This window comes from Telopea speciosissima, chromosome 10 (assembly GCF_018873765.1).
Source record: "Telopea speciosissima isolate NSW1024214 ecotype Mountain lineage chromosome 10, Tspe_v1, whole genome shotgun sequence".
Classification (NCBI taxonomy): Eukaryota; Viridiplantae; Streptophyta; class Magnoliopsida; order Proteales; family Proteaceae; genus Telopea; species Telopea speciosissima.
In genome coordinates, this window is record NC_057925.1 from 20,793,017 (window position 1) to 20,805,956 (window position 12,940).

Sequence of the window (12,940 nt, forward strand, 5' to 3'; positions counted from 1 at the left end):
ATGTCATAGACACCATAGTCGAGATCTCTGAAAACTTGATCAAAATCTCGGAAAACTCGACCGAAATCTTGGAAAACTCGATTGAAACAATGCAGGTTTGATATTTTGTGTGCAGTTTCTTGTCGACCAGGTCAAGATCTCTGAGATTTTCGAGATCTCAACGGGTTTTTGAACTATGCTAACAAAGATCATTGGCATGCTTGAACACCCACATAGTGAATTCACTTGAATTTTGTATCTTTGAGAATTATATCTTGATTGTATCTGTCTTCTAGTGGTCCAGAGGGAAAGGGATTAATAATGGTGTATCAGTTATAAACCTCAGCACTTTCATGTGAATGAAATGAGACTGCTGACATTGTTTGCACTGCACACAGAATTTTCATGCCTCCACCTGATAGAGGTCACTTACTTCACTGGTCAAGTTTCTGACCCAAATGAGCAAGGAAAATGGGTTGAAAGTCAATCCAAAGTTTAATAGAATCGCAAACTGCCATATGATACAAGGGGATACTACTTGTATGAATGGTTTAAAGTATTGGTATCAGGTATCGCATCAGAAGGGTGATGTTTGACATATCGTATTGGAGAAACACAAGATACCCTTAAGAGACACATAGAATGATCAAGAAATGCATGGATGTGCTTAGGATACATACAAAATACAGTTTGAAGCAGAAATCTCTTTTTTTTTTTTGGGGTGAATAAATTCATTACTAAAAGGAGAGAAAGATATAAGGAGCCCCAAGAAACTGGGGAAAAAGAAAAGACTTTACAGGAAAGACAAACCAAGGAAGAACTAGGCCCAAACCTCAGATAGGGGGGAGGGGCTGAAGCAAGGTGAGAGGGAGACCCCAAGAGATAATAATAACTTGTTCCTTAGGGTGTGAGCATACCTAGAGGAGACCATAGAGGCCTTACTAAGAACATCAAAATCTATAGTTGCAAATATGCTGGAAAGATGGCAGCCCCAAAGGCAAACTTGCCCACCATGTTGCAGATAGTCTTGCTGGCAAAAGTCATGTCCACTTAAATCCATTCCCTTGAGAAGGGTAGAATCCTCCTAGGCCAAAACTTAACCAAGAGCCCATTCCAAACTGAAGAGGAGAACGGACAAGCGAAGAAGAGATGGTCCACATCTTCAATAGCAGTCCAGCAAAGGCAGCGGGATGGAGAACCAAGGATATGCTGGTGAATGAGGATGGATTGTGTTAGGAGGCAGTTGGAGAAGGCCTGCCAAACAGATTGGTGGCAGGGAATGTGGCCTTCAAACCAAACCAACTTACATCAAGGAGGCATAGGGCCACGAGCTCTAATGAGGTCCCCTGCCGACTTGGAACTAAAGAGGCCAGAAGAAAAATGAACTAAACAACAATATTTCCAGAACCAGTGGGCCTTCTGAGGATGGAAGAGCATTCTAAATTGCGGCCAATAGGGGGAGGTAGAGGGAGGGGGAACCCAACCATCTCTCTGAATAATGTCCGCAACTAAGTACGGTTTACAAAAGCCCATACTGTAAATGGCTCTGGCTTTGACTGAGTGGAGGAGAACACCATTCGAGTGCCAATGGTCAAGCCAAAGACTTGTAGAGGCACCATCATCAATCTAGGAGGTAACATCCCCATAAGCAAGAGGGTGAAGCTTCAAGATCTTTCTCCAGACCTAGGAGGCATCAAGAGAAGAGGGCACAATCCAAATAGAGTCATTTTGAAGCAACCTAAAGTAAATCCAATCTAGCCAAACACTTTTTTCTTAGCCACTATCTTCCAGATCAGCTTGAGGATACCGGCATTGTTCACCTCTTTAATTATTTGCAAACTAAGGCCCCCCTCATCCTTAGAAAGGCAGACGGAAGCCCAATTGATGGGGTTGAGGAATCTGGTGGAGTCAAAACATTTTTAAATGAAAGCACACATGAGGGATTCCAGCTCCTTAATGGTGGACTGAGACAACCCAAAAATACCAGACCAATAATATAGGAGGACTGTGTTAAGAAAACAATGCCCAGAATGGCGATTTGCAGAAGAAATACGAAAACCAGAGAAGAACAAGCACACACAAACACATAGGATTTATGTGGTTCACCCCCAAGATGGGAAGCTACATCCACGGCCGAGCAACAGAACGAATTTCACTATTCTCTGGAAATGTTACAAACCACCCTCACTTATAGCCCTCTTAGAGATAAGAACATTATATAGAGAAGCCCTAACTCGAGAAAGTACAAAAATGCCCTTGGACCCAAAAATTGCCAAACCGGACAGGGTCGGACCAAAACATAACATATATCCCAAAATATACCGTTTCGAAGGTCTCAACGAGCCCAACACAGCTCATGTCTCTGGCGGTAACGTATGCCATTTTTTGGCAATCCAAGATCGTTTCGAGGCCGAAATGGCCCTCCGAAGATCTCAACCGTATATTCTGGACCGAAATCAGGCTTTACCAATAACAATCTCCCACTTGAAGACTGATACCAACACTCTAGAGAAACCAGAACCCTTAACACCTATTGCTTGAGCAACATCACCAACCATCATCCATGAAGATTGATCAAAGTTGAGCAAAGTCCCAACTTTTCCCTGTTAACTCCCTTTGTCAACATATCAGCAGGATTCTTACTGCCATCTATCTTGTCAAGCTTCAGCCATGCATCCTCTAAAACCGACTGAATGAAGTGATACCTCAGCTGAATGTGCTTTGTCCTTGAATGAAAGGTTGAGTTCTTTGCAAGATGAATAGCACTCTGACTGTCACTCCATAATGTGCTATTCTCTTGCACTCTACCCAACTTCTCCATAAACCTCTGAAGCCAAATCATCTCTTTGCTAGCTTCAGTTACAACAACATACTACCATCTTCTGTAACTTAGAAATCCAACTAACTGTTGTTCCTCCTACAGTAAAAACATAGCCTGTGGTACTCCTTCCACCATCTCTGTGTCCTGAATGATCTGAATCAACAAAGCCTTGTACATCAACATTAGTACCCCCAAAGTATAAACAGTAGTTAGACTTAGATGTACCACTCAGATACCTAAGTATCCACTGAACTGCTTTCCAATGCTCCTTTCCTGGGTTTTGCAAAAACTTACTAACAACTCCCACTGCATGTGCAATGTCCGGCCTTGTACTTACCATTGCATACATCAAGCTCCCAACTGCTGATGAATATGGCACTTTTGCCATGAACTCCTCCTCCTTTGTAGAAGGACACAAATCCTTTGAAAGCTTGAAATGAGCTACCAATGGAGTGGTCACCGGCTTCGCCTTGTCCATGTTGAATCTCTTCAACACCTTCTCCACATACCCTTTTTGGGATAGCCACAGCTGCTTCTATTTTTTGTCTCTCCTTATTTACATGCCAAGAATTTGCTTTGCTTCACCCAAATCCTTCATGTCAAAAACCTTGGACAGATTTTTCTTGAGATCACTTATTCTTTGCATGTTATTTCCTACAACCAACATATCATCTACATACAATGCAAGAATAATAAAATATCCATTTTCAAACTTTTGAAAATAAACACAATGTTCATATTAACATCTTGCAAATTTTCTGTCCTGCATAAACTTATCAAATTTCAAGTACCATTGCCTTGGAGCTTGCTTGAGACCATACAAGCTCCTTTTTAGTTTGCAAACCAACTTCTCCTTGCCCTTCACTTCAAATCCTTCAGGTTAATGCATGTAAATCTCTTCATCTAAATCTCCATGGAGAAATGCAGTTGTAACATCTAATTGCTCTAGATGTAAATCCTCTATAGCTACAATGCTCAACACAATACGGATTGAAGTCATCTTAACAACAGGGGAGAAAATTTCTTGAAAATCAATACCTTTCTTTTGTGCAAACCCTTTCACTATAAGCCTTGCCTTGTACCTTTTTGTTCCTCCAGCTTCATCTTTCACTCTGTACACCCATTTATTATACAATGCTCTCTTTCCAGCTGGCAGCTTCACCAAGTTCAAAGTTTTATTTTTCTTCAATGAGTTCAACTCCTCATTCATGGCTTGCTCCCACTTGACTTCGGACTTATCCTGCATTGCTTCATGAAAACATTCTGGCTCACCAGAATCAGTATACAAAATGAAATTTAAAGAAGGCGAATATCTTCTGGGAGGTCTAATTGTCCTTACAGATCTTCTAAGAATAGGGGTTTCTTATTCCTGCTCTTGAAGATCATCATGATCATCATGATCATCATCATCATCTCTGCTCCCAGTCTCACCATCTAAATTTCCAGACTCATCATTCAAATTTTCTGGAATTCTTTGTACACTAGGTGTGGTCTCACCTACAATCTCATCAAGTTCAAAGAACTCTATTTCTTCTTTTCCCTTCTGTTGTTGCCTATCCTTGTACATGCAATTTTCATTGAATACTACTTCTCTACTCCTGATAATTTTGTTATGTTCATAATCCCATAAACAATAATCAAATTCATCTCCACCATATCCAATAAAAGCACACTTCACAGATTTAGAATCTAATTTCTGTCTATTTTCTTTATTAACAAGAGCATTGGCTATGCAACCAAAAGTTTTCAGAAAAGAATAATTCACCTATTTTCCAGTCCATGGCTCCTCTGGAATCCCTCCATCCAATGCACTAGATGGGCTTCTATTTATCAAGAACACTGTTGTGTCAACAGCTGCTGCCCAGAACTGTAGTGGCATTCCCGAATGGATCCTCATACTCCTTGCACGTTCCGAAATTGTTCTGTTCATTCTTTTTGCAACACCATTTTCTTGTGGTGTCCTTGGAACTGTTTCTAATCTTCTGATTCCATTAAGAGCACAATATTCTTTGAATCCTCCATCATGGTATTCTCCACCATTGTCACTCTTAAGACACTTAACTTTGTTCCCTGTTTTAGATTCTGCAAGGGTTTTTCACTTCTTGAAAATATCAAAAACATCAGATTTATTTTTCATAGCATAAATCCATGTTTTCCTGGTTGCATCATCTATAAACAAAACAAAGTAAGATTTACCACCAAAAGATTCTACCTAAGCTGGTCCCCAAACATCTGAGTGAACAAGCTCCAACATTTCTACTTTTCTTTCTCTTCCTCCTTTGTGGAAGCTGACTCTCTTTTGTTTCCTATACACACAATCTTCACAGAACTCAAAGTCAAAATTCTTCAGGTCAGGTAATAGATTTCTTGAGTGAAGCTTCTTCATGCCTGTCTCACTCAAGTGTCCAAGTCTGTGATGCCAAAGTGTGGTACTCTCATCTGCAGAAGCTACTAAAACAATATGGTCATTAGTACCAGTAAACATATTCAAAGTACCATGCAAATTACCCTTGGCCACAATCAGAGACCCCCTTGTAATTTTCCATTGGCCATTACCAAAGCCAGTACCCTTTACTGTCCAACTTGCTTGTCGAGATGAGGTTCTTCTTCAAATCAGGGACATGTCGTGCCTCTCTCAATTTCAAGTGTCCACCATTTGACAATTTTAGTGAAATTGTCCCTTTTCCTGCAATCTTACACACTTGTCCATTTTCCACAGTAACATGTCCAAAATCACCATAAACATAATCACAAAAGTAATGCTTGTGCGAAGTACAATGAAAGGAAGCTGCAAAGTCAATAAACCAAACCTCAAATTTAACATCTACTGATGCAGATAAACATAAATCACTGTATACCGGATCATTTGTAGAAACCAAGTTTGCTTCTTCCTCATTCAACTGCTTACCCTTTTCATCCTTGTTCTTCCCTTTCCAACAATCCTTTTTCATGTGACCCATCTTACCGCAAGTCCAGTACTTCCCATTTATCTTTCCATCATGTTTCCCTTTTTCTCTTCCTTTCAACTGTGATCTTCCTCTAGATTGGGACTTTCTCCCACTCGAGCCATTTCCTTTTTCTTGCTGTCTGCCCCTTGTTTCAACTGACAGTGCAGTAGTAGATAAGGTCGCCTCAGAGCTCTTTCTGCGCATGTCATCACTCAGTATGCAACTGACAACATTATTGAAAACTAAATTTCTAGTGATAGTATTACTCACTGCCATAACCAAGTTGTTCCAACTTTCTGGCAGAGAACACAAGAACAGTAAAGCCCTAAGCTCATCATCAAAATTGACATCAACAAATTGCAATTGACTAGTGATCATATTAAACTCATTCAACTGGTCAACAACAGATCCAGAATCAAACATAGTCATATTAAACAATTTCTTCATAAGAAATACTTTGTTAGAAGCAGAGAGTTTTTCATATAACTTAGCTAGGGCGAACATCACTCCAGCAGTAGTTGTCTCCTTTGTAATGTTGAAGGTCACCTGCGACGTGAGCGACAACCTCACCGTAGCCAACACTTTCCGATCAAGAATCTTCCAATCTTCGTCCTTCATCTTCTCTAGTTTCTTCCCTTCCAGTGGTTGATACAAATCCTTCTAAAAAAGATCTTCCATCTGCATCGTCCGCCACTGAAAGTTCTGACCGTTGTACTTCTCAATCCTCGCCTTTCCATCTTCTGCCATCGCTCCCACTCAAGCCAAATACGAAAAACCTTCGATTTGCTTCCTGAACCGAAGCTCTGATACCAGTTATTAAGAAAACAACGCCCAAATTGGCGATTTATAGAAGAAATACGAAAAATAGAGAAGAACAAGCACACACAAACACACAGGATTTACGTGGGTCATCCCCAAGATGGGAAGCTACATCCACGGCCGAGCAACAGAATGAATTTCACTATTCTTTGGAAATGTTACAAACCCTCACTTACAACCCTCTTAGAGATAAGAACATTATATAGAGAAGCCCTAACCCAAGAAAGTACAAAAATGCCCCTGGACCCAAAGGGTCGGACAAAACATAACATATATCCCAAAATATACTGTTTCGAAGGTCTCGACAAGCCCAACACAACACACTGCCTTTAGTGGTGACATATGCCATTTTTCGGCAATCCGAGATCGTTTAGAGGCCGAAATGGCCCTCCAAAGATCTCAACCGCATATTCTGGACCGAAATCTGGCTTCACCAATAACAGACTGGAGGACAGATCTAATCAACTCAAGGCAATCAACATAGGAGAGAAGCTCGCTATTCCAAAGCTACAGCCTCTTGTACAAGAGGTCAAGAATGGGAGTGCAATAGTGAGCAGACAACTTGGTAGGGATCAAAGGTAAACCCAAATACTTTATCGGAAGACAGGCTAAGGAGAATCTGGTCTTCTCTTACAGACTCTTCTCATCATCGGATACACCCGATAAAAATAGGACAGATTTCAAGAGATTGATCCGATGGCCCGACAACCCTTAAAAAAGGCGCAAACAAGACATTAATAGACTCAATCAAAGGATATTTGCTTTGGAGAAGATGATGAGTTCATCTGCAAAGGCTAGATGGGAGATCTTAAGAGCCTTACGCTTGGGCATGGGAGTGTTGAGCTACTGGTCCATGCAACAGTGGATACTTCTAGAAAGGACTTCAAGGGCTAGTGAAGATGAAAGGGGAGAGGGGACACCCTTGGCAAATGCCAACAGTGGAGGCGAAGAAACCAACAGGGCTACCATTAACAATATGTAAATCACTTTATTATGCAATATGTAAATATATATGTCAGTCAATCAGTTTGATGTAAAGATTTGAGTCGTCTTTTCCTAATCTAGTGATGCATAACCAAAAAAAAAAAGAACAAAAAGAGATATTCAACTTTACCTCTTTTCTCCCAAATCTGTTTCCATCCGTGCTTTGACCACTATAAATCTCCAAAACTTGTTGAAATGATGAAGACCAGGGTCGTTTTTATGCGAGATGATATCCCCCAACTTGGATTGAAGAGAAAGATAACTTTTCAAGGCCTTTGGTTGCTCTCAGTTTCATATCTCACTCTTGGTTTCTGTTTTTCGGGTTTAAAGGAGGCATACCAAGTGTAGCTTACTTGTATCAATCCGTATCGGATCGTATTGGCCCATATCAGTTGATACAAAAAGATACAATTGTGTTTTGTTTTTTAAGTATCGTATCAAAAACCACTGATACCAATACATACTGGCCGATACAGTACGATACACACTGATACATAAAACCCTGCTTGTATAGGCTGAAATTGATTATTGAGATCTGTGTCAGGTCCACTATCCCATGGATCCACTCCTGGATTTATACTCCAATCAACTTTGTCCGTTTATGCCAAAAGCTGGATCTTTAAATTCCACAAAAAACTCGTTTCTTTTTTAGATATCTACCAATTGTGTAACATGAATAAAGAATCTCCATTCAGTGGTTCTCAAATACTCAGGTTTATTTCTGTGCGAATACCCTCTATGATAGTATGTGGGGGCATCTTATATAGAATATAACCCTTGTGCTCAAATATGATCCATGGCCAAACAGGGGACATCATTTTCACATCTCCTGAGTGAATCCATCAATGCTAGAGAGAAGAACGAAATAAGACAAAATCTGAAGTGCTGTTTCTTAAAGAATGAGAAGAGTTTCTTGATCATTACAAATTACTCATCTGTTTGCAAACCTCCAACCTCTTCCTTGCAAATGGTCTCTATTAGCCATAACCATGCTAGCATTTCCACCCCCTGAAAGAGCTGATGAGCCCAAATATTCTCCAAATTACTGCACCCCTTCAAATGTTGAACTAGCAAATCATCCTAAGAGTGAACTTTAAAAGGGATTAAAACTATCACTTTCCTATTTATCCTTTTGGTTGTGTTATTTGTTTGATTGTGTCTGTGCCCCTAATATAGGATAAAGATGCTGTTTTTTAATTTAGACTCTAAATGACCAAAAACATACTTAGTTAAGTGTTATAGTCCATGATTTAGTCCAAAAATTGGAACCGCATTTCTAGTTGTTCGATATGCATCTATGAAAGGCATCGAAATAATAATGTGAGGGGATGGATGCAAGCTATAAGAACATCGGAATAGAAACAAATACTTGAAACAGTGGTACAGGTGCAGATTGCAGAAGGCCCAAATCCTGGTTCCACATCCTCTTTTCTTATATATGTAAACTAGTGCATTCAGGATTATATGCCAAGAAAGTGAGATAGATGTGTGACAAAACTAACCATCTTTACAGTTTGACTGGGAATATGACAGAATGAGTCCCCTTCTCAGCAGAACCTGGAATTTCCTAAAGCATCTTGGAACTTGGAATTGTTTTTATTCCTTGGATCTGTTTGACATAACATGCTCTTATCCTACTTCGTTCTTCATGCTACAGGGAAGTAAGCAAAGAAAGTTGTTGTCTCAGATAAAAGCAGAGGAAAAAAGTGAAGAGAACCTATCTCAGATAAAAGCAGAGGAAAAAGGTGAAGAGAAACTATCTCAAGAATTATGTAGTGCCTGGTCACCCACTGCAAACCAATTTCAACAATTTGGGAATCAATTTGCAACCTCTACTGCACAAACCTTCCCATCTTCAGTTCTAAGTCCGCAAAGACAGATTGGTGGGCATGATTCTATGAGATACCTTCAAACCGCCCATTCATATTTTCCTGCTGGGTATGAAAATCAAGTGCCTTACTATCCATTCATGCCTCCATTGCAACACATTCAACCTGAGAGGGACAAGCACCATCAGGTTCAAGTTGGTCATGAATTTTCTCCCAGATCATCAAAGCATGCCAACGCATCAAAGAAATCACCACATGTTTCAACCAATTCTTTGATCATGTCACCTCAGGAAAAGATTGAAAAATTAAGACGGCGGCAGCAAATACAGGCAATGCTTGCCATTCAGAAACAACAGCAGCAATTCTCTCATCAGGCTACTTGTACTGACCAGTCTATTACCCAAAAGTGTCAGCAAGCGGTTCAAAGTGAAGATAAGGTGGCAACTAACATTGAAGTTGAAGAAAACTTAAAAATGCCTCCATCCCTGGACCCGACCTCACCTGTTGAACAAGATGATTCCAATACAGTTTCTATGGTGATTAATGAGAGTTCACTGGAGGAAACAATACTTGATCACCTTCAAGAAGTAATTGGAAAGGTATATGTGACTCGTTTGGTAATTTTTTCTCTATGGACTTGGTTACAACTTATGAATGATTAAAGTAATATTTTTTCCTGCAGTTGGATATTAGAATAAGACTTTGTATTCGAGATAGCTTGTACCGTTTGGCCCAAAGTGCAATGCTAAGGCATAATGCTCCAGAGGCAAGTAGTACCAATAAAAGTAGTGGGGATGAAAATGAGGCTGCTACAAAAGAAGAGTCAAAGAATCCCAACAGGTTCAGATTCTAAAAAGCAATTCTGATATTACATTTGTTGAATTGAAGATGTTGTTCGTGCAATCTCGGAATATTTAATTGTGATATATAATGAATTTTAGAAGAAAAAATATTTTACATATCTGAGATTTTTAAAATAAAAAGATAAGACCATGATTTGTTAACTTGATTGATGGCTTTTAGTGTAATCTCATGTACTTCAACTTAACCCTGCTAAAAGTAATTCTCATGATGTTTATCATATTCTGTACACTTGAGATCTAGACCCTGGTTCCGAGCTCAAATCCAGATTTAATCGCATGTAAGCTAACCCTATAATAACAGTCCATTCCACTTTTAATATGTTTTAATTCAGATTACACTTTCTACTTGTTACTACATGAATTAATGTCTAGCTTAGCACTCAATTAGCAGGGTCAAACTGCAGCTTTTTTCAGTCTTGAAATCATCTAATGACCCAACTCACCCAAGTGCTATATTTTCTGTTTGTCTTGTGGAGTTTAGATTTTAGATTGCTGGTTATTGACTTTCTATTGATATTTTCTGGAGAATTTCCAGAGAGATATCCATATATTTCTCATATTGCATTAGTGACAAATTATCAAAGCGATAAAGGAACTCATGCAAGGGGCCACAGTCCCCCCCCCCCCCAAAGAGTACTAGAGAAGTAATTTGTCTGGTTTGAAATGTTGACAGCTACACTATCATTAGTAATTGCAAAGCAGAGCAAGCAGATGTTGGACGAAAATACTAATTAGATTTCTTTGTGTCATGGTTCTTTTCCTACAATCCTATTTTGTGGTGTTCTAGAGGTGGTTACCATATATAGGTTTGGTAGATTTTGGGAGTCTCAAGCTGGGGGCAGTGCTGTAACTTCAGGGTGAGCCAGGGTTATTTTTGTGGTTCCTCCATTGTTGGATTTAGTTCAGGTGGATGGGAGAAATAAGTTGGAATCTGAACCATTATTGGAGACTTAGGAAATGCATGAGAATGATGAAATTGCCTGGATAAAATTCAATAAATGATGGAAGAGGCACTAATACACTCTGGAACCACTATAAAGCTAGACAACTATCTAGAATGGTCTAAGGTGATCAATATATATTGAGATACGTTCTCGTGCATGTCTAAAAGAACAAGGTTCATTTTTAGATGTTCCTCTATTGCATTTCTAATAGTCCCTAGTACACCTGATCCTTTAACATGACAATTTGTTCTCAAACAATTTTGAAGTAATGATGTTTCCTGCAACCAGGATGATAATGTTGCATATCAATATTCTGTCAGTTACTTGCAAACGCATGTGTGAGTCCTTTAACTGTCTTTTGTTTTGTTCTATCTTGTGACTTCCGTCATTGCAGGTCTATCACTATGAGTAGGCTGGATGCAGAAACTGAGACAAATCCAATTGATCGTACTGTGGCTCATCTTCTCTTCTATCGGCCTCCAGAATCATCTGCAATTCCCATCCATGATGGTGAGATACCCAGACCACCTATACCTAATAAACTTTCATGTGAAGCCAGAATAGAAGGTCTAGTGAACCTACCCATGGAATGCCTATCTGAGAACTCAACTGAAAAGCAAAGTGTCTCTAACCCAGGGACTAAAACACCAAGCACATTCCCTGAGCCCCAGCATGAGGACAAGTTTAGAGGCAGTCCTTACATAAACACTCCAGTGGACACATCGAACAATGAACCAGGATATGGTGGAGTCATGGAGGTTGAAGCCTCGCAATAAAGAAAATGAATTGAAAACCATTATGGGTAATTCCTTCCTTTATCTCTTCCATTAATATTTTTTTTTTCATGCATCATTTACGGATTTGCTGGTAATGAGGAGGTTTTCTTTCATTGTCAGCCAACTCTATCTTAATTGAGTAAAGGATTTTGGTGGCTCAAATTTGGCTTCAGCAAAGGTTTTCATTTTCATATGTGCATCAAATGGTATAGACTTGTTATTTGTATATGTATTCTCTGTTATGTATCTTATGTCCAAAAGAGACTGACTTCGGTTCTTAACCATTGCACTGTGGGTGGTTATGTTGTCCGAGTTCTACTTAGGGCATCCAGAATGCGAACATCAACTTACCAGACATGGCATTTTCTATTTTATGTTTTAGACGAGTCCCTTTATGGCCCTTCTGAGCACTGATGATGCTGATGTCTTATAATACAGATGCTATTTGTGAAATGCTATGATATCCGTCATGTTATTAGCTAGGAAAAGACTATTGATATTGACGAAACCAATATTGTTGTTTCAACCTTTACCTATTTCATAATGGGGATTGGGGAAGAGGTAGTTATCCCTAGGAACGGAAAAAACTGGAGCCAGATTTCTGCTTTACACAATTACTTTTTAGATCACCTGAACTGTTGATCAAAATCACAGTATTTTATCTTCAGTTTTCCTGAACATTACTGTTTTATCATTGAAAATGTTCTCTAAAAATTTCTTTTAAGTTATTTTTGCAAAGTTTGATTCTATATTTTCATCTTTGGTCAGAGGTTTATAACAACACTTTATTCTCTTGTTATCCATCAAGGTGTTAATTCAAAATTTTTAACTCCAATAAAATTCCCTTGTTGGTGTAACAACAAAAAAATATTTAATTTATTTTGTTTTTCAGTATCAGTTTATTTCAGTTAAGGATTGATTGTATGAAGAGAGTTACAGATTTTGGTAGTTGTCATATTAAGTATGGCCTTATTTGT

The 12,940-nt window shown here is 39.1% G+C and overlaps 1 protein-coding gene across 4 annotated transcripts in view; it reads left to right on the forward strand.

Annotated features, from left to right (window-relative positions):
- Nucleotides 1-12,416, forward strand: part of LOC122641542 (protein LNK2-like) — a 39,278-nt gene extending 26,862 nt beyond the window's left edge. For 3 of the 4 annotated variants that reach the window (XM_043834807.1, XM_043834809.1, XM_043834808.1), the window contains 5 exons: nt 9,209-9,257; nt 9,297-9,979; nt 10,063-10,220; nt 11,582-11,989; nt 12,084-12,416. In XM_043834807.1, coding sequence (XP_043690742.1) covers nt 9,209-9,257; nt 9,297-9,979; nt 10,063-10,220; nt 11,582-11,963 — 1,272 coding nt within the window. In that variant the 3' untranslated portion in view covers nt 11,964-11,989; nt 12,084-12,416. The remainder of the gene's footprint in view (nt 1-9,208; nt 9,258-9,296; nt 9,980-10,062; nt 10,221-11,581; nt 11,990-12,083) is intronic. The other variant, XM_043834810.1, reaches the window with a different exon arrangement.
- The last annotated feature ends 524 nt before the right edge of the window (nt 12,417-12,940 follow it).